At 47.7% G+C, this 26,677-nt stretch overlaps 1 protein-coding gene across 1 annotated transcript; it reads left to right on the plus strand.

The window, feature by feature from the left end:
• On the plus strand, nt 1-26,650 carry PPT1 (palmitoyl-protein thioesterase 1). The gene is made up of 9 exons (XM_025983712.2): nt 1-183; nt 4,548-4,657; nt 5,060-5,187; nt 5,719-5,789; nt 8,556-8,658; nt 21,156-21,246; nt 22,255-22,353; nt 23,631-23,702; nt 25,119-26,650. The coding sequence occupies exons 1-9, from the start codon at nt 60-62 to the stop codon at nt 25,239-25,241; spliced, it is 921 nt and encodes a 306-aa protein (XP_025839497.1). The 5' UTR covers nt 1-59; the 3' UTR covers nt 25,242-26,650.
• Nucleotides 26,651-26,677: the final 27 nt, after the last annotated feature.

The following is a 26,677-nucleotide window of genomic DNA, read 5'->3' on the forward strand; positions in this document are numbered from 1 at the left end:
GCGGGAGCCGAGGCCAGGCCAGGCCGGGGGCGGGCGGGCGGTCACGTGATCGGGCCAAGATGGCGTCGCCCAGTTGCCTGTGGCTTCTGGCCGTCGCCCTCCTGCCGGGGTCCGGCGCTGCCCGGGCGCCCTGGCGTCTGGACCCGGCCGCGCCGCTGCCGCTGGTGATCTGGCATGGGATGGGTGAGCGAGAGCGGCGGGGTCGGAGGGGCCTGGCGCCTGTCCCGCTCGCCCCGACCTGGGTTCGCGTCTGCAGGGTGCGGGCGTGCCGGGCGAGGGCCGTGGTCGCGCGGCCCCCGGCTGGCCCGACGTCTGCAGGATTTGGGGGGGCTGCTCTGGTGGAAGGGGGAGACGGGAGCGGGGACTGGCTTTCGGGGAGGGCTCGCCGGGAGCCGTGCGTCGCGCTGGGGGGTTCGGGCTGTTCGCGGGGAATCCTCAGGGCGGGGGCGTCCGGGTGCGGCGGCGGCGGAGGCTGCGGGACCCGGACGGACATCCTCCTATTCATTCACACCTTGAACGGAGATTTGTTAGGCACCTAGGGTTCATTTCCTTTTTTTTTTTTTTTTTACATTTAACGCGTCGTTATTGAGGACCTACGAGATGGTACGACAACCAACAGAGCAAATTTTTTGCTCTTTCGGAACTTACTCCCCCCGGGGGGTGGAGGCCGGGGTGGGGGTAGAGGGGGGAGGGGTGGAGACAGACTATTAAAAAAATGGCGGGTCTCTGTTTTTTTTTTTTTTTTTTTTTAAGACTTTATTTATTTATTCTTGAAAGACACAGAGGGAGAAGCAGGCTCCATGCAGGGAGCCTGATGTGGGACTCGATCCCGGGACTCCAGGATCACGCCCTGGGCTGAAGGCGGCGCTCAACCGCTGAGCCACCCAGGGATCCCCAAAATGACAGGTCTTAAAGTAAAATGGTGATAAGTGCAATGGAGAAAAATAAAGCAGGGAGGGGGCTACATATGGGAGGTGGGGGCTTGCAGTTTTATAAGCAAGGTCAGGAAAGGATTCATTGAGAAAGTGACATCTGTGCGGAGATGTGAAGTGGGTGAGGGAAGATGCCATGTGGATAGTTGGTAGAAGTAACAGTAAATGCAAAGGCCGGGAGGTGGAAATATGTCTGATAAGTTGAAGGAACAACATTTAGGTCCGTGGGGCTGGAACTGAATGAGCAAGGAGAAGAAAATAAGGGTTTAGGTTAGGGGGGTGCCAACGTTGGCCCTGCCAAGGGAGTTGGCTACAAAGAGATGGGTGGGTAGTCCTTGAGGTGTTTTGAGCACATGAGTGACCTGATATAACTTACATTTTAAAAGCACCAGTCTGGTTGCTATATATATATTTTAAAAGATTTTATTTATTTATTCATGATAGACACAGAGAGAAAGAGAGGCAGAGGGAGAAGCAGGCTCCATGCTGGGAGCCCGATGTGGGACTAGATCCGGGGACTCCAGGATCATGCCCTGGACCAAAGGCAGTCCCAAACCACTGAGCCACCCAGGGAATCCCCGTCTGGTTGCTACATTAAGAATGGATTGGGGAAACCTGGGTGGCTCAGTCCCTTAAGCATCTGACTCTTGATATCAGCTCTGGTCTTCATCTCAGGGTAGTGAGATCAAGCCCCACATTGGGCTCCAAGCCCAGTGTGGAGCCTACTTTAAAAAAAAAAAAAAGACTATAGTGGGTTACAGACATTTGCAGGAAGACAGGTTAGGAAGCTATTCTAGCAATTTAAAGAAGAGATGGTGGTGGCATGAAATAGTATAGTAACAGAGGAGATGCTGAGAAGTGGCCAAAGTGTGAGTATCTTCTGAAGGCAGAACGAACGGAATTTGTTAATGCATTAGATTCAGGATGAGAGAGAGAGAAAGCCAAGGATGATTCCCATGGGTTTAGGGCTGGACAAGTAGAAGGTTGAAGTTGTCATTATACCCAAATGGGGAAGCCTGCAGGGTCAGCAAATTTGGGGTGGGGAGATCAAGAGTCTGCTTTGGAACTCTGTAGATGTGAGATGCCTGTTAAGACATCCAGGAGACATTGGAGGGGCGTTTGGAGTTCAGAGTCCAGGACAGATATACAGGTTGGAGATTTAGGTTGGGGGCCTTCAGCATATGGCTGGCGTTTAAAGCCCCAAGACTGAGCAGGATCATGGGCTTGAGTGTACACAGGAGGGAAGAGATCTGAAGATTGAGCCCTCCAACATGTGGAGGTTGAGGAGATGAGGGGAGCTAGCTGAGGAGACAGTGATGGTGGAGGGACATCTGGAGAGTGTAACGGAAGGCCAGTCCATGCAGAAGGAGTAATCAGTTATATAGAGTTTTATCAGCGGGTCAGCTGAGAACGGGTCATTGGGTTTAGCAATGTGAAGACCACTAATGACCCTATTAAAGGCAGTTTGTGGACCATGAAGAGGATGACAGTTTTGTTAAAGAACACTGTTCAAAGAGAAATTAGAAAAAAAAAAGAGAGAGAAACTTGAGTCCACAAATCTAGACAGAGCTCTGTGCTGGGCCCTGGGGCTATTGCAGCAGAGTTAAGTCACTACAGGAGAAATAAGAAGATGCTCTAAGCCTTAGCTTTTATTTCAAAAATGAATTCTTCAGGTTCCCCTTGGGTTCGAAATGTGATGATTAAGCTCAGAATGGGAAATGACCTCAGCCTATTTCTCTTTGCTTCCTGTTTTTAAGTTTGGTTCCATGGAACAGGAAGCAGGGCTGGGAGTGGGATGAGGCAAGGAGGCCCCCATGCCCATGGCACAAAATTTAAGACGGCATTCACTCTCCAGTTTGTAGAAGTTTAGGGTCAGCGCTTGCACGGACCTCAATTTTGGTGTCCCGGGTGCTTCACTTGCCTTTCTCTGGTCCTAGCCTTGAGTCTGACTTTTTTTTTTTTTTTTTTTTTTTGAGTCTGACTCTTAAGTGCTTTTGAGTCTGTTAACCCCAAGTGCTCCAGATGATAAGGGAGCATAATGTGCACCTCTGCTCATTTTTCAATTGTGAATCTGGTGTCCCAATTATATTGTGTGGGCTTTTGAAGTTTGTTATTACTTGATAAACATGAGCCAAGCAAAAGATGTTCTTTTTTTAAATTGGGGTGGAACTCAACATATGATTGGTTAGCCATATTAAAATATATAATTAGTGGGATTTAGTGTATTCACAGTGTTGTACAACCACCAATTCTCTCCAATTTCAGAACTTTTTCATTACCCCAGGAAACACCTGGGATACTCCTTTTTTTTTTTAATTTTTTATTTATTTATGATAGTCAGAGAGAGAGAGAGAGAGAGACACACACACACAGGCAGAGGGAGAAGCAGGCTCCATGCACCGGGAGCCCAACGTGGGACTCGATCCTGGATCTCCAGGATCCCGCCCTGGGCCAAAGCGCAGGCGCCAAACCGCTGTGCCACCCAGGGATCCCTGGGATACTCCTTAAGTAATCACTCTATTCCACACTCCCAATACCCTGTAGAAATGTCCAATCTGCTTTCTGCCTCTATAGGTTTGCCTATTCTGGATGAAGGTAATCATACATTATGTGATTTTTTTTGTGTGTTTGGCATATTTCACTTACAATAATGTTTCTTAATTTCATCCATACTGTAGCACCTGAGTGTTTCATTCCTTTTTTATGGCTGAATAATATTCCACTATGTATATACCACAGTTTATCCACTTACTCCTTGATGGACATTTGGGTCATTTCCACCCTTTAGCTCTTATGAATAATGCTGCCATAAACATTAATGTACAAGTTTTTGTTGGGCATGTTTTAATTTATGTGGGGTAGGTATCTAGAGGTGAAATTGCTATGTCATATGGTAATTGTTAGGTTTACCTTTTTTTGAGGAACCACCAAACTTTTCACAGTGGTTGCATCATATTACACTCCCACCAGCAATGTACAAGGGTTCCTGTTTCTCTACATCCCTACTAATACATGTTACTTTCCATTTTTTAATTAAAAAAAAATTTTATTAAAGCCATCCTAGTAAGTATGAAATAGTCTCTCATTTAAGTTTTGATTTTCATTTTCTTAATGACCAGCGATGTTGGGCATGTTTTCATGTGCTTGTTGGCCATCTGTATATCTTTTCTGGAGAGAGGTCTGTTGAAATTCTTTTTCCATTTTTTAATTAGATTAACTTCTTGTCGTGTTGTAAGAGTTCTTTGTATATCCTCGGTATTAATATGGGTTTACCCATATTGGATATGTATTTTGCAAATATTTTTTCCCATTATGTATGTTTCATGTTCTTAATGGCCTTTGGAACATAGAACTTTCACTTTATTTTTAAAGATTTTATTTATTTATTCATGAGAGACACAGGGAGAGAGAGAGGCAGAAACATAGGCAGAGGGAGAAGCAGGTTCTCTGTGTGGAGTCTGGTGCAGGACTTGATCCCAGGGCTCCGGGATCACGACCTGAGCCAAAGGCAGATGCTCAACCATTGAGCCACCCAGGTGCCCCTGAAGTATAGAACTTTAAAAAAATGTGTAATATTTTGGTTCACGAGTATCCACTGTTGTCTTTGTTGTCTAGGAGACAGCTGTTGTAATCCCTTAAGCATGGGAGCTATTAAAAAAATGGTTGAGGAGAAAATACCTGGAATTTACGTCTTATCTTTAGAGATTGGGAAGACCCTGATGGAGGTAAGGCCTTTCACAGTTTTGACCCTTTGAAGGTTTGCTGACTGATTTCATACAATGTACTATTTTTTAAAAAGATTTTATATTTATTTAAGAGAGAGACAGAGAGCGTGTGCGTGCATAAATAGTGGGAGGGGCAGAGGGAGAAGAAGAAGCAGACTGCCTGCTGAGCAGGGAGCCCAGCACCTGAGATCATGGCCTGAGCTGAAGGCAGACACTTAACCACCCAGGCGCCCCATAGAATGTACTATTCAAATGCTTTGCCTTGCATTTTTAGCAGCGGATCATACAATGATACTTTAGCTCTTGAGTAGTTCATGTGGGAATTCCAACCTAACCAGGTTTGGCCTCTTAGAGAAGATGCATGGTTTTCATCCCGTCCTTTCTCTGTGGCTTCTCTTTTAGGATGTGGAGAACAGCTTCTTCTTGAATGTCAATTCCCAAGTAACAACTGTGTGTCAGATTCTTGCTAAGGATCCTAAATTGCAGCAAGGCTACAATGCTATGGGATTCTCTCAGGGAGGCCAATTTCTGTAAGTCCCTTTCTTGTTGTATCACTTACATGGAATTCATTTTTTTCTTTTATTCAGATAGATCCACTCGAATTCTTTTGAGCTCTTCATATATCTTGGAAGGAAAACTATTCTAAAATGTCTCCGTGTGAAAAGCTTTATGGAACTTAATTTCTTTCTTTTTTTTTAAGATTTTATTTATTCATAAGAGATACACAGAGAGAGAGAGAGAGAGAGAGAGGGAGAGAGGCAGAGACACAGGCAGAGGGAGAAGCAGGCTCCATGCAGGGAGCCCAATGTGGGACTCGATCCTGGATCTCCAGGATCAGGCCCTGGACTGAAGGCGGCGCTAAACCACTGAGCCACCTCGGCTGCCCAGAACTTAATTTATTTTCTATGAAAGAAGAAGGATTTGTGTTTGGCCATATTGGGGGAAATCCTGACATCCCATGGCTTTGGGGAATCACAGAGGATGAAGTAGCTTAATCTGGGAAGTTGGTTGTTGATGATACATTTTTATCTGACAGTCAGCTGATAATTTTTTTCCCACAGGAGGGCAGTGGCTCAGAGATGCCCATCACCTCCCATGATCAATCTGATCTCGATTGGGGGACAACATCAAGGTAACTTTGGCCTCCTTGCCTCCTTTTTTCTCTGTTCTAATCCACATAACTTGATTTAAAAACATTCCAGTAGCTCTGTTTGTACAAAAAGCCAGTGATCCTTGGAAAATCCTGTTTTCCCAGCTTATAACAAAGTAGCCAGAATTAAAGAAATAGGAAGAGACTCCAGATTCTAGAGTCTCTGGACTAGAAGACTATCTAGTTCTTGGCTGCTGCCAAGAACACAGGTGAAATCAGTAGGTTGCTATCTGCTTCTCTCCAGCTTGATGTGGAGGTGAGGTGAGATGGTTGCAGCTTCGTGGCAGGTAGGGGTTGAGTCAGGGAAGGCCAACAGCCTTTCCTTTTTTTTTTTTTTTTTAAATTTTTTATTTATTTATGATAGTCACAGAGAGAGAGAGAGAGGCAGAGACACAGGCGGAGGGAGAAGCAGGCTCCATGCACCAGGAGCCTGATGTGGGATTCCATCCCGGGTCTCCAGGATCGCGCCCTGGGCCAAAGGCAGGCGCCAAACCGCTGCGCCACCCAGGGATCCCCCAACAGCCTTTCCTATTCTCTTTCTTTTCTTTTTTCTTTTAAGATTTTTATTTATTTATTTGAAAGAGAGAGAAAGAAAGCTTGCATGAGTGGGGGCGGGGCAGAGGGAGAAGGAGAGGCATAGTCCCCGCTCAGCAGGGAGCCCCACACAGGGCTTGATCCCAGGACTCTGGGATCATGACCTGAGCTGAAGGCAGATGCTTAACTGAGTGAGCCACCCAGGTGCCCTGCCTTTCCTGTTTTTTTCCTGTTTTCTTTCTTTCTTTCTTTCTTTCTTTCTTTCTTTCTTTCTTTCTTTCTTTCTTTCTTTCTTTCTTTCTTTAATTTTTATTTATTATTTATGATAGTCACACAGAGAGAGAGAGAGAGAGGCAGAGACACAGGCAGAGGGAGAAGCAGGCTCCATGCACTGGGAGCCCGACGTGGGAATCGATCCCGGGTTTCCAGGATCGCGCCCTGGGCCAAAGGCAGGCGCCAAACCGCTGCGCCACCCAGGGATCCCACCTTTCCTGTTTTCTGACATTGGTGATGTCCTATTGAATCTATACTCAGGCAAATGATAGCATGTAAGCTTTTTTGTTTGTAAAGTAAAAGTGGAAATTAAATCCTTTGAAATAGTAGGTCTTCTCTTTAGGCAGAATAATACACTTTTGGGGAAGGATGTGTCTTGGGATAGAACTTTATCTCTGTTTTCATGGATATAGCTATCAGCTGGCATGGGGTAGGGGCAGAAGGGTTCTCCTGATAATCAAGAAATTGATCCACTCAGCTAACTGTTGCTGATGGGCAAGTAATTTAGTACCTTAGGTCCTTTTTATTTTATTTTTCTTTTTGTAAAAAGATTTTATTTATTCATGAGAGACACACAGAGAGGGAGGCAGAGACATAGGCAGAGGGAGAAGCAGGCTCCCCATGGGGAGCCCGATGTGGGACTCCATTCCAGACCCCGGGATCACGACCTGAGCCGAAGGCAGACGCTCAACCACTGAGCCACCCAGGTGTCCCCCTTAGGTCCCTTTTGCAGCTAAGGGAAAGTGATAGAAGCCCCTGCCCATCTTGTGGGAATTTTTCAGAGGATGAAGTGAGATAATAAGTAGAAAAATACTTTTTTAAAAACACAAGTATTATTCAAATGCAAGTTGATAAAAAGAACTTTATCATTCACTCATTCAATCAACAAATATTTACTGAAAATCTGTAAATAAGACAGACAAGATCCCTGTCTTCAGGAAACTTCCATTCTAGTGAGGGGATTTAGGAAATAGACGATGAAGCAAGTTAATAAATACAGATAGTGGGAACTATGATCAAGAAAAAAATAGGGTATGAGGCACCTGGGGGGCTCAGTTGGCTAAGCATCCGACTCTTGATCTCAGCTCAAGATGAACTCAGGGTGGTGAGTTTAAGCCCTGCATTGGGCTCCACGCTGGGCCTGGAGCATATTTAAAGAAAAAAACAGGATAATACTTGAAGGACAGAATAGATATGGACTCTGGGGGTGCCTTAGTGGCTCAGTTGGTTGAGCATCTGACTCTTGTTCTCTCTCAGGGTCTTGATCTTAGGGTTGTGAGTTCAAGTCCCCTGTTGGGCTCCACACTGGGAGTGGAGCCTACTTTAAAAAAAAGAAAAAGAAAGATGTGTGCTCTGGAGCCAAACAACCTATGTTCATATCATGGCTCTATACTTACTGTTGAATCTTGGACAAAGTATTTAACCTCTCTGTTTTGAAATTTCTTATCTGCAATATGGAGCAAATACTGATTTCTACTCCACTTGGTGGCTGTGAGGATTAAATGAATTACTGCCAATATATGCTTTGAACTATGCCTGGTACCCCTGAAAATATTGCTGAGGATGATGAGGATAGGATGGAAGGTGTAACTGAGGGAGGGGAGGGAAAGGGGGTGGATACCACTTGAATTAGGGTTGTCAGATGTGACCTCCCTAGGCTAAGACCTGAGAGCTGAAATGAGTGCAACCACTGAAGCAGTGAGAGAAGCACATCTCCCAGGGAAGAGCTGGTGCCAAGGCCTTGGGCAGAAAAGAGTGTAGGAGCACCAGGGGGAAACCGGGCATGATGTGGCTTCTCAGCCCATTATTTTCTTGAAGAATAAATGAATAAGACCAGAGGCAGCTCTGGTGTGTTTTGTTCCTCACAGTGCCTTGTACATAGTAGGTATTTGATGCACAACTATTGAAGGGATGAATGGATTTTGTCTTCTGCTGCTCTAGGTGTTTATGGACTCCCTCGGTGCCCAGGGGAGAGCTCTCACATCTGTGACTTGATCAGAAAAACACTGAATGCTGGGGCTTACAACAAAGCTATTCAAGAACGGTACGTATGGTTGGCTGAAAAGGATGCAGAACTGTCACTGTGTGAAAATATGCTGACTTTCTCTCCAGCAGTGATTCCAGGAGTAGTGGCCACGGTTACTCACATGAGAGGCTTTTTGTAAATACCTCTGTGCTGTCTAGAGAAGCCTAGAACTGTTGTAATACTAATTTTAAAAAGACAGGGAGGGTTTTTTTTTTTTTTTAAGATTTTATTTATTTATGAGAGAGAGAATGTGAAAGAGAGAGAGAGAGAGAAAGCATGAGCGGGGCGTGGGGGCTGCTGAGGGAGAAGGAGAAGCAGGCTCCCCGCTGATCTGAGAACCTGATGTGGGGCTCCGCTGTCCCAGGACCATGAGATTATGACCTGAGCCAAAGGCAGATGCGTAACTGACTAAGCCACCCAGGTGCCCCTAGAAGGTTTTGTTTTGGTTTTGAGGGTACTGTAAAAAAAATACAGAATATAATTACAACAGAATAAATTTCCATCTTTAAAAAAAAAAAAAAAACAAAAGAGCCTTTAGAAAGTACCAAGCCTAAGGAATTACTGTGCATATATGGAGGCCAGATTCTTTGGGTTGTTACCAGCGAGAGGTTACCCTCCTACATCATTAGTCCCAACATTCAGATGTGTTCAGATATTTAAAAATATACAGAATCACAGGGCGCTTTGGTGGCTCAGTTGGTTAAAGCATCCGACTTTTGATTTTGGCTCAGGTCGTGAGATTGAGCCCCTCATTGGAATCTCTGGGTTTAAGATTCTCTCTCTCCCTTTGCCCCTCTTGACCTTCCTCTAAAAATATCCAAACACGTACAGTATTACTTTTGGCGTGTGTTCTTTTTAGTTGTTTCCAAACTTAAATTCTATATCAGAACCTCTGGGAAATTCATTGGAAATGGATCCTGGTGCTCTATCCCTGGGCTCAGAGATTTGATTTGGATTCCGTGGGTCTGGAGTAGATGATTACTGAGATTTGGGATCCACTAGTATGGCTACAGCAGCTAGCCTATGGGTTTTCCAAGCATATCGTTCCTGTCTAATAACAGTTCTTCATCACAGCACTTCCTTGAAGCCATCTTCCTAGGTTCAGTCTTGCCAGTGACTCATACATGGAAGCAACCTGCAGCTGGAACTTTCTTCCTTTCTTACCCATTGGCCATGCGCAGGGCCACAAAGCTGTGTTAGGTCAGTAGAGCCACTTGATGGTCAGTGAAGGAAACTAAGAATTTTATTTTTTTAAGTAAGCTCTATACCTAGTGTGGGGTTTGAACTTAGGACCCCAAGATCAAAATTTGCATGCTCTACTGACTGAGACACCCAGGCACCTCCATTTTTCTTTATTCTTTACTCAGTATTCTTATCTTTCCAGATGCTTCAGAAAAATTCATCCTTTTCTTTCTTTGTGTTTCTTTTGTGAACCAAACACAGCCCCTGGCCCTCAGAATTATTAGTGACTATAAATGAGCAGTTGTGGGTGGGAGGGAGACGGTAACATCTAAGTACTGATTAAAAGTGGTAGGTTGACGTGTTTATCTTCACTTCCTCCTTAAACTGTAGCAATAACCTGGTAGCAAAAGAATAAGAAGTGATAAACCCATAAGGGCCAAGAGAACAGTAGAGAGAGGAGACAATAAAAGACGTCAACATGTCTTTGAAAGATAGAAAGTGGATGAATAAGTGATAACTTTCAGCAGAGCAGAAAAAGCTGAAACCTTTATGTCTGTAGAAGGATGCACTGACAAGAAGGAAGCAGATTCACTTTTTATAGCTCCAGAGAGGGTCAGGAATTAGATGCATAAGATCCTTTGGAAGGTAGAAATAAGTGCATGGAGCTAAAAAGAGGACTTTTTGTTGGAAAAAAAAAAGAATCATTTCTATATAAGGAATGATCAAACTCCCAGTTCCCTTAAGTGCACATCCAAATGACTGCTCCTCACTGTGACAAGAGAAACAAAATTTATTCTCCGGAGCAATTTAACTAGAGAAGTAGCAGACTCTGAGATACCAAGCACAGGATTGTGGTGAGACACCACTTTGAAACCCCGTTCCCTCCCACTCTACTTTCCTCCCACTCAGCTCCCAGAATGAGAGCAATGAGGCCTAGTACCTGCTAGGCTGATATTTGGTGGAGCCGTCTCTGGAAAACCTGACTGGCCCCAGAGAAAAGATCTACAGGTTGATGTTTCAGAGTCCTCCAAGAAATCAGGATTCCTGTGGACCACTGTGAGGTGACGCCCCCAGGAGGTAAGCTCTGTTGTCGCATGAGGAGCCTCCCGTCAGCTTTGTAGCACCTCGCTTCCATATGAACTATGGGACAGGCATGCCCAGCCAGACGTCTGAGGGAAGCTTCTAGCATGAAAAACAGACTGAAACCAATAAAAAGTCAAAAGCCACTTGGAAGGAAAGGACGGCAATTCAAGGAGCCAAAGAAAACCTTAAAAAAAGAAAAAAAGAAAAAGCCTACATTTAAATTATCTTTAGAGATGAGCAATTGCATCTGTCACACCAGAAAAGAATGTGAATAAAACCAACAATCGGAGAGTAAGAGAGCTCCTGGCAATTAAAAATAAGATGACCAAAGTAAAAAACAGGTGAGCGATATGGGAATATAAACTTGAGGAAATCTCCTACTAGAAATTAGAACAAAAACTCAAAGAGGTTTATAAAAGGGGAGAGAACTGATAAAATTAAAGGAGCCCCTTTGGAAGCCCCAGATCTGCCGGAGAGGAGCTCCGAAAAGAGCCCAGAGGAGAAGGCTGGATTGGAGTTGGCTGAGAAGCCAACGCAAGGAAGTTTCTCAGAACGACAGGACAGGACGTGTTTCCAGATTGAAAGGGCTCACTGAGTGGTCAGGGCAGGGAATGAGAAAAGCCTCACCCTGGGGCACACTCCTGGGAGCCTTTGGAGCAGCACCCTAGAGAGTAGACCCCAGGGAGGCCGCCCACAGGTCTGTTCCTAACAGCCACGGAAGGAGGGAATGTGATTTCCATCCTAGAGTTCTGCGCCAAACCTATAAGTAGCAGCCACACGTGAAGGCAAAATAAAGGCCTCTTCAGGCGCGTGGACACACACACACACACACACACACACAAAGAGAATGACCCTCTTTCTGGACGGGTGTGGGCTGTGGGCCCACCGTGTGGCCCGATGTGGCTTTGAGCCTCGTCCTCACCCCCAGCATCCTCAGTTCTTACTAAGTAGGCAGGTCGGGCTGTCAGCCACTAGTGGTGCTGTGTTTAAAATATTTATTCAACTTGAGCTTCCTATTTCCTTTGTTTATAAGCATTGCAGGGGTTTTGTTTGCTATTTTTTTTTTTTTAAGATTTATTTATTTATTTATGATAAAGAGAGAGAGAGAGGCAGAGACACAGGAGGAGGGAGAAGCAGGCTCCATCCCGGGAGCCCGACGTGGGACTCGATCCCGGGACTCCAGGATCGCGCTCTGGGCCAAAAGCAGGCGCTAAACCGCTGAGCCACCCAGGGATCCCCTTGTTTGCTATTTTTAGTTGCAGCTCTAAAGTATTTCATTCATAATTTTTTAAAAGATTTTATTTATTTATTCACGAGAGACACACAGAGAGGCAGGCTCCCTGTGGGGAGCCTGACGTGGGACTCGATCCCGGGACCCCAGGATCACTCCCTGAGCCCAAGGCAGGCACTTAACCACTGAGCCACCCAGGCACCCCTTCATTCATAATTTCATCATGTGTTACGGATGCAGCGGAGAAGAAGACGGCTCCCTGCGCTCCTGAAGGAACGTAGCAGTGGGGAAAGAGGTTGCCAAGTAAACAGAGGCCCTGGGTCACCTCATGGTGCTAGACCGTGGTGGGAGTGAGCAGCACGCTGAGGAGAGGAGGAGGTGCCTCTTCTGGACAGAATGGCCTTCGGAGAAGTGGTCTTCACGCAGGGGTCTGAAGGATGAAGAGGTAGGAGGACTAAGGAGAGAGCCATCAAGCCGAGGGAACAGTAGGCCCCAAGGCCTGATCCTCAGACACGTTTGGCTTGTTCTAGGCTCTGATGACAGGTTGAGTGATAGATGGGAGTTGACAGGGGCTCCACCCGCAAGAACGAGCAGGTCACATCGGTAGTTCGGGAGGTTTGAAGCCAGGGAATAATATGGCCTGATTTCTGTGTTTGGAAGGTCTCCACTGCCTTGTGGAGGGGGATTGGAAAGCGGGTCGAGGAAAAGCACAGGCTGCTGCAGTGTCTTGGTAAGAGGTGATGATGGCGTGGACACCGGGGCGGCCACAGTGAGGTGGAAAGAACTGGAAGAGCTGAGATACTTTTTTCCCCCCTTTTTAAAGATTTTATTTATTTGAGAGACAGAGATAGAACCTGAGCAGGGAAGAGGGAGAGGGAGAGGCAGGCTCCCCACAGAGCAGGGGGCCCGATGCAGGGCTCGATCCCAGGACCTTGGGATCATGACCTGAGCCGAAGGCAGACGTTTGGCGCCCTGAGATACTTTTCAAAACATCGTAGCTGAACGAGCCAGGATACAGCTCAGCATTTATACCACGGTTTCCCTGGGAAATGCTGTCTGAGTTCCCAGTGGCTCAATTACAGATTGATACTTTTCTAATTTCATGGAGTTCCTTTTTCTTTTTTGCAATTTCTTTGTATTTCTATGTATATCTCTTTTTAGCAGATGGCCAACATGAGACTTAAAGAGGTGGGTGGCCCCAGCAGAGGCGGGAAGGGGGTGGTGAGGGCAGAAAGGGACAGAAGGAGACCGCGTTCCGGCAGGATGGTCCTCGGCTGTCCTTTGTACCAGGGAGGGTTCTGGCTGCAGGACAATAACCAAAGCAAACCAAAGTAAAATTTTATTTTATTTTATTTTTCTAAAGATTTTATTTATTTATTCATGAGAGACACAGAGAGATATACATAGAAAGAGAGGCAGAGACACAGGCAGAGGGAGAAGCAGGCTCCATGCAGGGAGCCCGACGTGGGACTCAATCCTGGGTCTCCAGGATCATGCCCTGGACTGAAGGCGGTGTTAAACTGCTGAGCCACTGGGGCTGTCCCCTGAGTAAAATTTTAAAGAAATTCATAGTCTTTTGGTGCCCAAGGTTTCAGAGGGAATCAAGAAATGGGAGCCACCGAGAGCTGGGTCCGTCTCTCCTGCTGGCTCTGCTGCTGCCTCTGTGTCTGTGCACACCAGCCTCTCTGGCCACCCATGTGGTGAAAGGTGGCCTTGCGCAGCTTCCAAATTTGTTTTTTTTTTGTTGTTGTTGTTGTTCTGTTTTTAAAGATTTATTTATTTATTTTGAAGAGAGAGTGCACGTACCTGCAGGAGCAGAGGAGGGGCAGAGGGAGAGAGACTCCTCAAGCAGACTCCCTGCTGAGCATAGAGCCCACCTTGGGGTCCGTCCCATGACCCCCGAGATCATGACCTGAACCGAAACCTAGAGTCTGACACTCAACCAACTGAGCCACTCAGGTACCCCCAGCTTCCAAGTTTTTCATGATCTCTGCTTAGAATATTATCTGGGGGGTGGGGTGCTGGAATCTCTAAGGCTTGATCCAGATTCCTGGGGGAGGGACCGTGTCCCAGCTCAGGTCAGATCTCCATCACTGGCTGCGGCCATAAAAGTGAGACCACATGGTACAACTGTGCCCGCCCCTGTCACCACAAGGGGGGCCCCGGAAGGGTGTGGTTTCCAGCCAGGGGAGAGTTAATTTTGATTTCAGCAGAGACGCCCAAAGTCTTCTGCCCTGTTCAGATCATTCAACCTTAACAAAGCAAGTTTGATCTAGTCCATGGGAAGCCTGTGAAGAGGGTCTCCTTGAGCCCCCGCCCCTGGCTCGGTGGGGGCAGCAATGAGGATGGTGAGTGGGACCGTTATCTCTCGCTTTGTGGATGTGAAATCTGCCCTCTGGTTCCGCTTTGAGCTGCTGGTGGCCCTTCCTGGGTTTCTCCTCCCTTCGGTTTCCTCCTTCATAACCCTGCCCATGGCACCCTTGCGGGCTGCGGTGGGTGCTGCAGTGTCGCCCTGGCCTTGGCCTCTCCTCTTCCCCTGTGCCAGCCCTGCCCTCCCAGGTGGCCCTCAGCCCTGCGGCCCCGGGGCTCCCACCGTGTGCTTATCCACAGGTGTCCCACTCTCATCACACCTCCGCCCTCAACTTGCCACTTCCCTTTCTGGAAATACTGAGGCATCCACTTAGGCACGTTTCAGCGGTTCAGAAAAGTCTAGAGAGTGACATCATCTAAGACCTGAAATTAATATTTTGCCATATTTGCCTCCAATATTTTAAGAACAGAAACATTTCAGATAATACTGAATTCTACATATCTCTGCCAGGTTCCATTCCCTGCCCTCCCTCCATAGTGACACCCACTGTCAAGAAATTGGAGTATTAGATCCTTTCTGCCCATTAAGAAAAAAAATTATAAATACATATATATTCTTCATACATAGCCTTATTTTGTATATTTAAAATATTATATAATAGGGGCACCTGGGTGGCTCAGTGGTTGACCACGTGACCCCGGGGCTCTAGGGTCGAGTCCCCCATCAGGGTCCCCGCAGGGAGCCTGCTTTTCCCTCTGCCTGTGTCTCTGCCTCTCTCTGTGTGTCTCTCATGAATAAATAAATAAAATCTTTTTTTAAATGTTATGTAACAGATATCGTGGGCACTTCATTCTACACATGAGTTTTTCACTCAATAATATTTGTTTAATAACGTTATATATACATCTAGTTCATTCCTCTTGACTGCTATGTGGCATTCTGTATTCTGACTTCATCACAGTGTATTGATTTTCGTATTGCAAACATTTTGGCATTTCTAGTTTCTCATTGTAACAAACAACTTTGAGGGAACATCCTTTTCTTTTTAAGATTTTATTTATTTATTAGAGAGCGTGCAAGTGCATGAGCAGGGGGGAGGAGCAGAGGGAGAAGCCGGCTCCCTGCCAGGCAGGGAGCTCGATGTGGGGCTCCAGCCCAGGACCCTGGGATCATGACCTAAGCCGAAGGTGGATGCCTAACTGACTGAGCCCCCCAGGTGCCCCGAGGGAGCATCCTTGTGTTGGAAAGCCCAGTCTGTGTTCCCGCATGTCAGCTTTACTCTTACGCTGCTACCGTACTCACAGAGGACACTCCAAATGTGTGGAGGTTTTCCCCACACCAAGGAATTCTCTGTGACACCAGCTGGGTGTCCTGCAATTTCTCAGTCTGACACTGCGTACCTGGAGAGGGCGTCAGATCCCACAGATTAAGTGCTCAGTCCTGCAAGCCTGCCATCTCCCCACATGCCCGTCGCCAGTGGTGTGTGTCCACGTTACCCCACAACCTCTGATGACTGATTTGCTGCAGCGGCTCACCGAACTCAAGGAAACATGTTTACCAGTTTGTTGAAGGGTGTGATAAAGGGCACAAATGAAGGGCGCCTCCTCCGTGGTTCAGCCCATTAAGCATCGGCTCAGGTTATGATCTCAGAGTCCTGGGATGGAGCCCCCCCATCAGGCTCTGCTCAGTGGGGAACCTGTTTCTCCCTCTCCCTCTGCTCCTCCCCCTCTCACTGTTGCTGTTTCTCTCAAGTAAATAAATAATTTTTTTTTTTTTAAAGACATAGACGAACAGCCAGATTGAAGAGATACATTGGTGAGGTCTGGGAGGGTCCCGAGTGCAGGAGGTGGGGTGCACACCCTTCTGATGTGAGTATGTCTGCCAACCTGGAAGCTCTCTGAACCCCTACTATTGGGATTTTATGGAGGCTTCTTCACGTAACCATGATCAGTCACTAACTCCACTTCTAGCCCCCCACCACTCTCTGGAGCATAGGAAGCAGGGCAGAAAATTCCGAGCTTCAGGTGGAGGCTTGATCTTTCTGGTGAGCAGCTCCATTCAGGAGCCACCCAGGAGCCCACCCGCGGCCACCTCCACAGAACAAAAGATGTTCCTCATATTCTTTTTTTTTATTTTTTAAAGATTTTATTTATGTATTAGAGACACAGAAAGAGAGACACAGGCAGAGGGAGGAGCAGGCTCCACGCAGGGAGCCCGACGTGGGACTCAATCCAGGGTCTCCAGGATCAGGCCCTGGGCTGGAGGCGGTACTAAACCGCTGAGCCACCTGGGCTGCCCTGTTCCTCATATTCTTATCACTTAGGAAATTACAAGGGTTTTAGGAGCTCTGTGCCAGGAACCAGGGCTGGAGACCATTCATTATATGTATTTTCTTTTCTCTTTAAAATATTTATTCATGAGACACAGAAGCAGAGATACAGGCAGAGGGAGAAGCAGGCTCCCTGCAAGGAGCCTGATGCAGGACTCGGTTTCGGGACCCCGGGATCACGCCCTGAGCCAAAGGCAGACACTCAACTGCTGAGACCCCCAGGCACCCCTCATAATACGTATTTTCTATTACCTAACAATCCCAAGAAACAAGAATTTATCTACTAGTGGAATTCACGACTGTGGACTCGCAGTTATTTATGGGGTAATTTGGGGAATGCTCCTTAACCTCAGTGCCTTAGTTTCATCATCTGTAAAATAGGACAAATTCTATGCCCTGGCTTGTAGAGAAGGTTAAATGAGTCAATAAGTGTAGAGCGCTGAGAACAGTACTTCGGAGACGGTGCGTGTTAACTGCTGTGATTACAGTGATGAGCGTGTGCACTTTAGACTTGACTCCGGATTGCCAAGGTGGATGTGCTGGTTTCTGTTCCCACCAACAGAGTGCGAGCGTTCCTGTTTTCCCCAGTCTTTTAATCCTGTGCCTGTTGCACGTCTGCCAGTCAGAGATGCATGTGGGAAGGTTCCACATTCCAACCCGCGCGTCCTCTTAGGCAGCTTGAACATCTGTTCCTGTTTGTTGGCTACTCAGGTCTCTCTTCTCTGTGAATTGCCTATTCTAGTCTTCGCCTGTTTTTCTGCTGGATGCTGTCTTTTTCTTACTGATTTTTTTTTTTTTAAGATTTTATTTATTTATTCACGGGAGACATAGAGAGAGAGGCAGAGACACAGGCAGAGGGAGAAGCAGGCTCCATGCAGGGAGCCCGATGTGGGACTCGATCCCAGGACTCCAGGATCACACCCTGGGCCAAAGGCAGGCGCTAAACCACTGAGCCACCCACTGAGCAACCACTGAGCCACTGAGTCTCCCCCTTTCTTACTGATTTTAAGTATTGTATACACACACATGCATATATATTATTATTAAGCCTTTTCTTTGTTACATCTGTTACACTTCTCTTAGCCTGTAGCTTATCTTTTAGTTTTATTTATGGTGTCGTCTTTTTTTTTTTCCTGAAGATTTTATTTATTCATGAGACACAGAGAGAGAAGCAGAGACACAGGCAGACGGAGAAGCAGGCTCCCTGTGGGGAGCCCGATGCAGGACTTGATCCCAGGATTCCGGGATCACACCCTGAGCCAAAGGCAGACCCTCAACCACTGAGCCACCAAGATGCCCTATGGTGTCTTCATTTGGTACAGCAGATTTTTTTTTTTTTTTAGATGGTTCTATTGAGATCTAATTCATATGCCATATAGTTCTGTCACTTAGAGCATATAATTCATTGGTTTGGGCATTCTACATTATTAATTTTTTTATGTTGCGGTAAAACATATATATGTTATATATAAAACAAAATTTGCCATTTTGTTTTAAGTGTGCAGTTCAGGGGCCTTAAGTACATTCACAGTGTCTTACCACCAGCATCAGATGCAGCAGCTTCTAATTTGGATTCAGGCCACTTCATCATCCTTTGGACTGAAGCACAAAGCTATTCCTATCCCATATTTTCGTCTGATTTTTTTTTTTTAAGGTTTTGTTTTGATTCTCATGTTTTCATCTACCTGGGGTTTTCTATGCTTGAGTCTCTTTCTGGGCTGTTGTTCTGTTCCACTCATTTATCTGTCTATCTCCACCCTGCACGCACACTGCTTTAGTTACTATAGCAACTTGTACCCAGCTCTTCTTTAAGTCTTGGCTGGTATTGGACTTTTATTGTTTCATCTGGAGTTTAAAATTAGTTTGTCAAATAAAATAAAATCAGGTTGTCAGATTCTACCAAAAATCGTCTTGTGATTTAGATTAGAATTCCTTAGGGCTTGGCCATCTCCTCAACACCTCTGCTTCTGCTTTCCTTTCCTCTGCTTCTCTCTTGTTCCTCTGGCATCAGGACTTGGACCAGCATCTCCCCATGCAGACGGTCCTGGCTGCTGGACTTAGAGCGGGGGTGGAGGTGGGGGGACACTGAATAGAGCAGGTGGCAGGTCTGAGAGCACCACCTTTTGTGGAATTTGTGCCATGAGTGGACACCTTAGTGAGCTTTACAGTTCTGTGATTTTTTTTTTTTTTTAAGATTTTATTTATTTGACAGCACGAGCAGGGGAGGCAGAGGGAGAGGCGGACTCCTCGCTGAGCAGGGAGCCCCACACGAGGCTCCATCCCAGGACCCTGGGACCATGACCTGAGCTGAAGGCAGACGCTTAACCAGCTGAGCCGCCCAGGCACCCAAGCTTTACAGTTATTAATTTTCATGACAACCCTGTAAAGAGTCCGGCTCCAAGAGGCGAAGACCGGTGATTGGAGGCCAGGTCTGTGCGGTACCAAGTGGTGTTGTGCGTATTTGTGGGCTGCATGCAGGCCCTTCTGGCTCTGTTACCTCCCCACCGTAGACCCAGGGCAAGCTGCATAAGCCCTCTGGGTATCGCTGCCTTGTTTGTAAACAGGAGGCTGGTAATAGTGCCGCCCCATGGAATTCTTGTCAGGATTAAATAGGCTACTGTATGTCAGTGCATAGGATAGGCCCAGGGTCTGATAAGTGCCCCTCTCCACCCCACAGTGTCTAGAGCAGGCCTCGGGCAATGGCTCCGTGTCTTGGGGGTGACTGCGTTGGAAAGAATGTGGACTTGGGCAGATTTAGGCTCCCATCCCACCTTGTCTATGACTATGTAGGTTTTTTTAAAAAAGATTTTTTAAAGTTATTTAGAGAGTGCATGCGCACGTGAGCGAGCAGGGTGGGGGGTCCAAGAGAGAATCCTCAGGCTGACTCTGCTGAGCCTGGAGCCCGACACGGGGCTCGATCCCACGACCCTGAGATCACCGCCTGAGTCAAAGCCAAGAGCCTGCTGCTTAACCAGCTGAGCCCCCTAGGCCCCCCCCTCATACGCCTATGTGGTTTTGCGAGGGTCACTTGACCTCTGACCTTGGCCCTTCCCAGGGCGACAAGGAGAGAAGAACAGCCCAGGCCCAGGATTGCTCTCTGGGTCTCCCCAGCTCCTCCGCCTTGTGCAGCACGTGCGGCTACTGCTCATCCCCAGGTCCCTTGGCCGCCCTGCGCCCCGGGCTTCTGCCCAGTGCCCCTTCTCAGCTGGTTCCCTTTCACGCAGAAGAGTGACCGGTGACGACTGCCTGCTTTTGTCAGCCCCCGGGCTCCGGAACCCGGGCCGGCCGGCAATATCCAGAGACCTTTGTATTTATTCACTTAACATTTTTTTTTCCTCCAGGTATTTTATTTACTTATGAGAGACACAGAGAGAGAGAGAGGCAGAGACACAGGCAGAGGGAGAAGCAGGCTCCACGCAGGGAGCCCAATGCAGGACTCGATCCCAGGACCCCAGGATCACGCCCTGGGCCAAAGGCAGGTGCTAAACCACTGAGCCACCCAGGCTGCCCGCACTTAACATTTTTTGGAGGAACTTCGATGGGCCTCCCGTGTGAGTGCGTGGGCGCCCCGAGCTCCCCCTTCTGAGCAGGTGACACTGTTGGCCACCCACTCCCAAAGCATCTTCCTGTGGTCGCCTAACTGTGCTGCCCTCCCTTCTGCTCACAGCTGAAGTCCCGCCCCTTCCTCAGTGCCCGCCGACTTCCCAGCTTGCCAGGCATCCCTGGCTTGGCCCCTGGCACCCGGCGGAGGCCTCCCGCTGCTCATCTGCCATGTGCGGGCAGGTCCTGCGGGTTGCTGCTGAGGGAGACCGGGGAGCCGCAGCACTACGACGCAAGGACCAGAGCAGGGCCACTGTCAGTATTTTACAAACGGGCAGTTCAGGGGCGCCCGGCCGACTCAGCCGGTTAGCACCCGTGTTCTTCGGCTCAGGTCATGATCCTGGGGTCCTGGGATCGAGCCCCACATCGGGCCCCTGCCCCAGGGGTGTGGGGTGTGGGGTGTGTGTGCTTCTGCCTCTGCCCCTCCCCCTGTCACTGTGCACATGCCCTCTCTCTCTCTCTCTCTCAAATAAATAGATAAAATCTTAAAAAAAAAAAAAAGGGGGTTCATCACATTTTAAAAAAATCAGTCCTTTTCCCAAACCGGTGGGCCCGGGTCCGGAGCTAAGTAGCACTTCCACACCTCGGGTGTGTGTTACTGAACCACTTCATGAGTGGAAGTCCCCTCTGCTATATTTCGGGGCAGGGCCTGCGCCCCAGCGCCCTGCTCTCCGTCCTTCTGAAGTCACCGGGTACACAGTTGGCCATGCACCCCCCACCCCTGTGTTCTGCCTGCCGCAAGCTGGGCTGCCTTCACTCGTTCCTCCTCCTCCCCGCAGCCTGGTGCAAGCAGAGTACTGGCACGACCCCATAAAGGAGGACATGTACCGCAACCACAGCATCTTCCTGGCCGATATTAATCAGGAGCGGGTAAGCACCCAGCCCCGGCGCCTCGGCGCTGCATTCAGTTCGCTTTGGGGGCATTAGACAGGTGGGCCGTGAGCATTCGCCCAGAACGCCTTGGACAGACCCTGGGAGGCACAAGGTCTGCTCTCGGGAGGCCGTGCTTCTGAGCGGCAGTTCTTTCAGGAAAGCTGCCATTCATCTGGCTCTCCCCCCTCGGGTCCTTTTCCTTTCCTTGTGAAGCAGCAGGGAAGCTCAGTCGGGTGCCGCTGGCCTCGGTGGACCAGCACTGCTGCTGTCCTCACTGAGGGAGGCCTTCCTAGTGGGTCCCTTGGGCGTCCGATTTTCTCAGAAGTGAGATTTACTTAGAAGAGAGACTGCAGAGGGCACTGAGTATGGCCCAGGCACGAACTTGATTTGGGAGATTCTAGTAAACTCCGTGGCTCAATTTGTACTGTGCCTGCCTAGAGGTTTTTGTTTTTTATTTTTTTTAATTAATTAATTTATTTTAAATTATTTATTTAAATTATTTATTTTAGAGACAGAGAGAGAGAGAGGCAGAGGGAGAATCAGGCTCCATGCAGGGAGCCTGACTTGGGACTCGATCCCGGGTCTCCAGTATCACACCCTGGGCTGAAGGCAGCACTAAACTGTTAAGCCATCGGGGCTGCCCGGGTTTTTGTTCTTTAAAACAAAATTTGAGGGCTAGCAGGGAAGAAACAGAACAGCCTCGCAGAACCACCGAGAATGTATAGTTTCTCCTCGTGCCTTGGCTTTCTCGATGGCCTTTAACCTTTGTGATGGATGCCCAGGGAGTGCGGTGACAGACTTATGGTGGCATCTGAGTGCTGTGGTAGGTGGGGGCATTGCCAGTCAGCTAGGATGGTGAGAAAGGCCTGTACAAGGTATATTCTGGGCCGGAAGCTGGAAGAGCGGCCCTTGATCACAGGGAGGAAATCCGGTGGCCCAGGGCTGGGGAGGCCGGAGCGCTGGGCAGGCTTTAGCATCCCTGCTGGAACCTGGCCTTTCCCCCAGGGCGTCAATGAGTCCTACAAGAGAAACCTGATGGCCTTGAAGAAGTTTGTGATGGTGAAATTTCTCAACGATTCCATTGTGGATCCTGTGGACTCTGAGGTGAGATGCTGCGTCGGCGGGCCACGCCCAGAGACCCAAGGAGTAGATGGCATTAAGATAGAGCCACCTGCTGGGGAAAATCCTTCAGTCCCTTCCACCACCTTTGTGTAGAGTAGGGCTTCTTCACCCGAGGTCTACAAATGAGACACTGGGGGGTATTATTCCCCCACCACCCGAAATTATTTGCAAGAGTATGTAGTTGGATTCTCTGAGGAAGGGTCTGTAACTTTTACCACATTTTCCAAGGGGACCTGGGACCCAGACCAGGAGCCCAAAGTCTAGAAATCCCTGAGGTTGGCATTCAAGGCCTGCCTTGACCTGTCTTTCCAACCTAAGCTTCCTTCATTACCGACTCCATACACTGCACTCAAAGCCATGTTGTACTTGTTGAAATGCCCTGGGCTTAGCACAAATTTTTTCTTACGTGTCTTTGTTCATGCTTCTCAGCCTCTGGAGTGCCCTTCCATTGGCTCCACCTGACAAGCTCCTGCTCATCTCGCAAGGCCAAGCACCACAGTCACTTCTTCCATCCAGGATGCCATCCCTGTCCCAAGCGGAGTTTGCTCCCTCTTTTATGTCCGGCCACCAGGGACTAGCAAAGGGACTGCAGGGACTGCAGCCTGCCGGCCAGATCCACCCTGCCATCTGCCTTTGCATAGCCTGTGAACCATTTTTTTCATGGTTAGGAAAAAAAATCAGAAGAATATCTGTTGACATAAAAATTATATACATCCAAATTTCAATGTCCATAAACAGAATTTCTTGGCAAAACAGCCATATTCATTTTTACTTTTTTTTTTTTTAAGCCATGTCCATTTTTAAAATCTTGTTCCATGGCTGCTTTTGTTTGGAATGGTGGCACCCATGTGGCCCTTAAAGGCTAAAATATTTTGTATCTGGCCTTTACAGAAAAGTTGGCTGATCCTGTGCCCAACGGTTGTTTCCGTGCCTCACTAGACCAGAGCTGTAGAAAACAGGGACCCATATATATATTCACCTTCAAATGTCAAATTTAGCACAAGGGTTTTCACAGCGTAGGTGCTCGATAATTGTAGGAAACCGGAATTCCGGGGAATTGGAAAGCTCTTTGGAAAGATTAACTCATCCCATCAGGATCCACCCTTCAAAAAACATGACTCAAGACCTAACTCTATTTTTACTCTTTGCTGCAGCTTTGTGATACTTTTGGTGGTAGTCTTAGGTGCCGGCTGGTCCTAGCTTAACACTGCGTGCGTACGGTATGTGTGATCATCTTCCTTCTTGTTCCTCTCCTGCAGTGGTTCGGATTCTACAGAAGTGGCCAAGCCAAGGAAACCATTCCCTTGCAGGAGACCGCTCTGTACACACAGGTAACCGGAGGGGAGCGAGGTGCTGTCTTACTCAGCTCCAGGTTCCTGCAGCTGCCCGTCCTGTGCACCCCCGAGCAGTAGGCGCAGAGGTGTCTGGCTTGTGCCTGCGACGGGTGAGGCTGGTGAGGGTGCTATTAGGCCAGCGCTGGTTTACAGAAACGTACACCCTGAAGGACGCAGGACCTGTACCTCATGGTTTCCAAGTATGTACAAAGGTCGCATCATCTCCAGTTTCCTCCTCCTGATAGAAAGGGTTCGAACTGGCTTCCTTTGCTGATGTGCAGACTGCAAGTCCAAGCAGCCCCCGCGCATCGTGAGAACATGGGAGAGGTGTTAACTTTATTATTATTATTATTATTTATTTTATTCATTTATCCATGAGAGACAGAGAGAGAGGCAGAGACACGGCAGAGGGAGAAGCGGGCTCCATGCAGGGAGCCCGACGCTGACTCAATCCCAAGTTTCCAGGATCACACCTCGGGCCGCAGGTGGTGCTAAACCGCTGCGCCACCGGGGCTGCCCGATGTATTAACTTTAAAACACGAGTGGACGTGAGGTCCTGTTTTTAAATCAGAGCACTGAGGAGGGGAGCTCCCCCTGCAGGAGCCTGAAGAGGAAGCACAGTAGGCTCTGTTTCTCACGCAGAGGGTGCACCATTCCCCTACCTCTAGTTCTGGGGCCTTCCACACGCTAAGGAATATATACTGGAGGTGGACCCTGGTCCCCAAGGGCGCGAGTGCTCTCTGCACCACTTGCCTTCTACTGGAATTCCTCCGATTAACTTTGCAGGCCGAGTGTCTCCTCTCTTGGTGCCCCAGCTTGGGTGAGATCAAAGGATAGGGAAGCTGGGGGGGGGGGGTCTTTTGAGTTTGGGAAATTACAACTAAGAACATCCCTATCGTGAAAGTCAAACCATCAGTAGCTGCAGCAGAAGCAGCGCTCCGGGGCCGTCACTGCACGTCCTCCCAGCTGTATTTGTCGTGTGGCACTGCTCGGAAGGCCTTTTTCAACTGCAGGATGCGAAAAGCGTCTGAGTTACCGAAGGGCTGAGTACATTTTAAGCTAACGCTTTCCTGTCTTTGGCTCAGTCTCACTTGACTGACATTTTGAGCCAGTTTTGTTGGTGGCTGGCCCACCCACATAAGTGGTTCTCCAGAAACTTTAGGAAACTTTCCAGAAAGCAGAATATAGAACTCTGTAGACAACAATCTCAATTAAATATATGTTTTGAATGCTCAGGAAGCAAACTGGGAGGCATCCTTTTTGGCACTTTCAACAATACACCTCAATTTTACTACTGAGGGAAAGACTACACTTTTGAGCACGTATCCCAAATGAACATCCTGTTTCTTTACTTTTTTAACTATGAAACTTTTCATTAAGGCTCTTGATTAATTATGGTCTTTGTCTCTGCAGGACCGCCTGGGGCTAAAGGAAATGGATAATGCAGGACAGCTAGTGTTCCTGGCTGTAGAAGGGGACCATCTTCAACTGTCTCAGGAATGGTTTTATGCCCACATCATACCCTTCCTTGAGTGAAACCCTTGTAGTCTACACCAGAGCTCAGGGAGCCCCGAGTGCTTCTAAACCAGTAGGAGACCATTCCCCTCATGCCTAAGCCTGAGCTCCCATCCAGCTTGCAACTAATCCTTCCCTCTAGTTATCACCTAACATGCCCTGCTCAGAAAGATCTAAGATTCAAATCTTATCCTTTGCTTCATCCTATCAGCATATGGTGTTGAATGCAAGTTTAATTAGTTAATAACCATGCATGGAGATTTTTTTACAACCCCTCGATGTGGTCAGGCTGTCTTAGGAAACCGAGTCTGCTGCAGATCAGTGTCAGAACTGTGCCCAGATGAGGCTGAAACTGAAGCAGTTAGAGTCTAGGGGAAGACACCTTTTCCAGGAAAGCCTTGCCACATTTCAAACCCAAGAGGCGGCCAGTATCCAGGGTTGTGACCATAAATGCTTTCTCGGTTTTGCTGGTAGAGATAGAACCAGTGTTTGTGAAAGTATTGCTTAGAGAGTGTTTCTGCAGTATTTGACGTTGCCCTTTGCACAATACGTGGTCTTCTGTGGTGTGCAGCATTTGGCCCGTCCTGCTGGGCCATCATCTTTGTCTCAGCAGCACTCTTTTGGTCTCTTCAGGTAGTGATGACTTAGTTGCTCTGTCACAAAAGAGGGGAAGTAGTGCCCAATTGGATTACTTAAAGTAGGGGCACGGGGGGTGGGGGGTATATCTTGCTTAACTTAGGGGAGTGAAGAAAAATATACAACTGTATGTCAGCTATACTTCAGTTGAGCAAACAGTGTACAAGCAGAAATGGAAAGTGAGGACGCAGCTGGTCCCTTCCACTCCATCCTTGATTAACCTGTCCCCTTCTCAGTGTGGCCAGTGGTCTGCATTCTAGAATCACTCCGCTGCTGGTTTTAGCAGACGATGGGAAGAGATCAGGCTTTCTAACTCCCATCTCCAAAGACTGTATTTATAGTACACTCTAAACTATTTCTGATGTATTTAATGAAAAAAAAAAAAGATTATTTGTTCAAAAAGCTTCGGAGTATTGCACATTCCTTTTCTCCTGTTGGAGGTCAGTTCACGTTAGGATACTAAAGATTGAGAATTCCAGTTACAATAAAGAAAACTAACCAAACTTTATCTACTGTTTGCTGACACTATTAGAGCATGGAAATCTTAGCCTCTACTCCCCCACCTGAGAAAACCTATCAGCACTTTCTGGAAGACTGTTCTGCGGAATGCCAGTGTGGGCCCACTGCTGTGCTGGAGGGAAGCATCTTGTTAGTGCTGCTAAGTTTACCCTTTATGATTTTCCCTCACCTCCTCAAGCTTTATTTCTCAACGAAAAGATGAGGATTAAGGCTAATAAGTGGGGGGATGTGAAAAAAATTTTATGATGTTGTCTAAAATAAAGAATAGTTTCTTATCCCTGGTGGCCTTTTTCTTTTCAATC

This window comes from Vulpes vulpes, chromosome 10 (genome assembly GCF_048418805.1).
Source record: "Vulpes vulpes isolate BD-2025 chromosome 10, VulVul3, whole genome shotgun sequence".
Taxonomy (NCBI): Eukaryota; Metazoa; Chordata; class Mammalia; order Carnivora; family Canidae; genus Vulpes; species Vulpes vulpes.

What these genes read in the sequence shown, in the direction of transcription:
- PPT1 (XM_025983712.2), top strand. Translation starts at nt 60, where the DNA reads ATGGCGTCGCCCAGTTGCCTGTGGCTTCTGGCCGTCGCCCTCCTGCCG. An exon ending in GATTGGGGGACAACATCAAG is followed by an intron (nt 5,790 to 8,555) that starts GTAACTTTGGCC and finishes CTGCTGCTCTAG; the next exon opens with GTGTTTATGGACTCCCTCGG. An exon ending in AACAAAGCTATTCAAGAACG is followed by an intron (nt 8,659 to 21,155) that starts GTACGTATGGTT and finishes TCCTCCCCGCAG; the next exon opens with CCTGGTGCAAGCAGAGTACT.